Source organism: Physeter macrocephalus, chromosome 21 (genome assembly GCF_002837175.3).
Source record: "Physeter macrocephalus isolate SW-GA chromosome 21, ASM283717v5, whole genome shotgun sequence".
NCBI lineage: Eukaryota > Metazoa > Chordata > Mammalia > Artiodactyla > Physeteridae > Physeter > Physeter macrocephalus.
In genome coordinates, this window is record NC_041234.1 from 74,071,714 (window position 1) to 74,074,524 (window position 2,811).

Here is a 2,811-nt window from a genome sequence, read left to right on the forward strand (position 1 = left end):
CCAAGTCACAACGAAAAGTTAAGGTTTAATAATAATAGGAATTAGCTGGTTTAAGCACTTTCTAGTACAAATGCATTTGGATTAGCAGCAAAGTATTTGACCTCTTCAAAAAATTCAATATTATCACGTTCAGAAATTTTTAAAAAATTAAGCAGGTTTTTGTAAGAAGGAAGCTTATACCTTTCTTTCTTATTTACTTTTAAATTAATCTGTGGTAGATGAATAAACAGAAAGGACCCAAAAATTTTATTTTCAGATGTCAGTCATGAGAGAGTAAGAGTTTAGAGGTTCTAAAAACCAGAGGCCAAAACACAAGGTCATTTCCTCAGCAGGATTACTAAAAATGCCAATAATTCTCAGATTATCTCTGCACTAGTTATATGCAGTACATGTTCTAGACCAGTGGATCTCAAAGATTAGGCCCTGGACCAGCAGCACAGGCATCACTTGGGAACTTAAAAATGCAAATTCTCAGAGCCAAGATGGCGGCCGAGTTGGACTACGAGTCTGTTCTGTGTGTGAAGCCCTATGTCAGCATCTACCCGATTCTGCTCCAGGCCTCCAACCGCGGTTACAGGGCATCTGACTGGAAATTAGATCAATCTGATTGGACTGGTCGCCTCCGAATCACTTCAAAAGGGAAGATTGTTTATATCAAACTCGAGGATAAAGTTTCAGGGGAGCTCTTTCCTCAGGCACCAGTAGAACAATATCCTGGTATTGTTGTGGAGACAGTGACAGATTCCAGCTGCTACTTTGTAATCCGGATCCAGGATGGTACTGGGCATAGTGCTTTCATTGGCATTGGCTTCTCAGATTGGGATGATGACTTCGACTTTAATGTCTCTTTGCAAGATCACTTCAAGTGGGTAAAGCAGGAATCTGAGATTTCCAAAGAATCTCAGGAAATGGATAATCGTCCCAAGTTGGATCTGGGCTTCAAGGAAGGGCAGACCATCAAGTTGAGAGGGCTTCTAAGTCCAAGACTACAGGAGCTGGGGGCCTAAGCTTATTCCCACCCCCACCTGGAGGCAGAGTCACAATTCCTCCACCATCCTCCTCAGTTGCCATCAGCAATCATGTCAATCCACCGCCCATACCAAAATCCAATCATGGAGGTAGTGATGCAGATATCCTTTTATATTTGGATTCCCCTGCTCCTGTAACGACACCAGCACCAGCTCCAGTTTCTGCAATGACTTGTGGGGAGAATTTAGCACTGCATCCAGCTCTGCTCCAAACCAGGCACCACAGCCATCCAACTGGGTCTAGTTCTGAAGAGCACTGGCAGGACGTTAAGGACAGACTTGAAGAATCAAAATAATCCCAAGTTGGATCTGGGCTTCAAGGAAGGGCAGACCATCAAGTTGAGAGGGCTTCTAAGTCCAAGACTACAGGAGCTGGGGGCCTAAGCTTATTCCCACCCCCACCTGGAGGCAGAGTCACAATTCCTCCACCATCCTCCTCAGTTGCCATCAGCAATCATGTCAATCCACCGCCCATACCAAAATCCAATCATGGAGGTAGTGATGCAGATATCCTTTTATATTTGGATTCCCCTGCTCCTGTAACGACACCAGCACCAGCTCCAGTTTCTGCAATGACTTGTGGGGAGAATTTAGCACTGCATCCAGCTCTGCTCCAAACCAGGCACCACAGCCATCCAACTGGGTCTAGTTCTGAAGAGCACTGGCAGGACGTTAAGGACAGACTTGAAGAATCAAAATAACCTTTAGGGCCCCAATCTGTGAGGGTAGCTCGGAAACCCTTCCCTCCCCAGAACCAAAATTATTGAGCAGTTGTTTTCATAGCTTCTCCATTGCATTCAGGCTGGTTGTGTCACTCCCCGGTGCTGTTCCTTGCTGTACAGCCAAGAAAGTATTTCTTATCTCCTGTTCACTGTCAGGGCAGGGGAATAGTGGATCTTTTGATACTTGGGACTGACTATGCAGGGTTCTAAAGTCCAGGGTCTCTTTGGTGGGGAAATAACCTCTAACATCTGTAAAATTTTCTCCATCTTTAAATTCTTTAACTTATTTCAGAATCATCTCATGACCCTTGTGTGCCTCTTTCTGAAGCCCTGTTTAACAATTTCAGGGGAGACATAAACCTCAGAACTTCTTTTTTCCATTAACTGAAGACTCTAAAAATGGACAGACTGATCTCAGTGTTTACAGATTCAGAATTTTGATAGAGGTGGGTGTGAAGAAAGACCTGTTTCCTGGGTCTCTGCTGTATATCCTCCCTCCGGCTTGTCTTATTCAGTGAACATCCAGTGCTGGGTGCAGCCCTCTTAACTTCTAGTGTGTTTACATGTCTCTTCCTGTGACAAGAGCGTTGTGTTGGTGGCACCCCACTCTTCTTTTGTCTGTTGAATAGTGCAGCATCTCTGATCAGTGGGTGTCTCTTGGATGAAGGAGGTTCAAGGGGCTATATTTTCCTAGTTATATTCTAGAGAAGCAGTTACTTTCTTGCAGCTCCATCTAGTTGCTGCATTTGAAGCACAGCTTAATTTTGTAATGTCTCCATTATTTGTCCTAAAGTTAAAGGGTTTAGAGTTTTTAACCTAATTTGTAGAGCAGAGAGGTTGAAAGCACTTAACTCTTGTTCAGTACCCACATTGCCTTGCTACCTGGGTATCTAGCTCCTTTTCATAAACATTTATTTTTTCAATCCAGCTTTTCAACAGAAAGCTGCTATTACATGTACCATCATTTATGAAGCAAGCTGGAGAGCCATGGCTTTAGCTGTGATAGGTTTTGCCCAAATGATGCCTGCAGCAGTACTGAGTCAGAAACTGTGTGTTGGGCT

At 43.9% G+C, this 2,811-nt stretch overlaps 1 protein-coding gene across 1 annotated transcript; it reads left to right on the plus strand.

The window, feature by feature from the left end:
* The first annotated feature begins 482 nt into the window (after positions 1-482).
* On the plus strand, positions 483-1,677 carry LOC102981152 (adaptin ear-binding coat-associated protein 1-like). Its single transcript, XM_024129514.1, is given in 3 exon segments — positions 483-978; positions 1,359-1,595; positions 1,598-1,677. Coding segments are annotated over 3 exon segments (813 nt in total).
* The last annotated feature ends 1,134 nt before the right edge of the window (positions 1,678-2,811 follow it).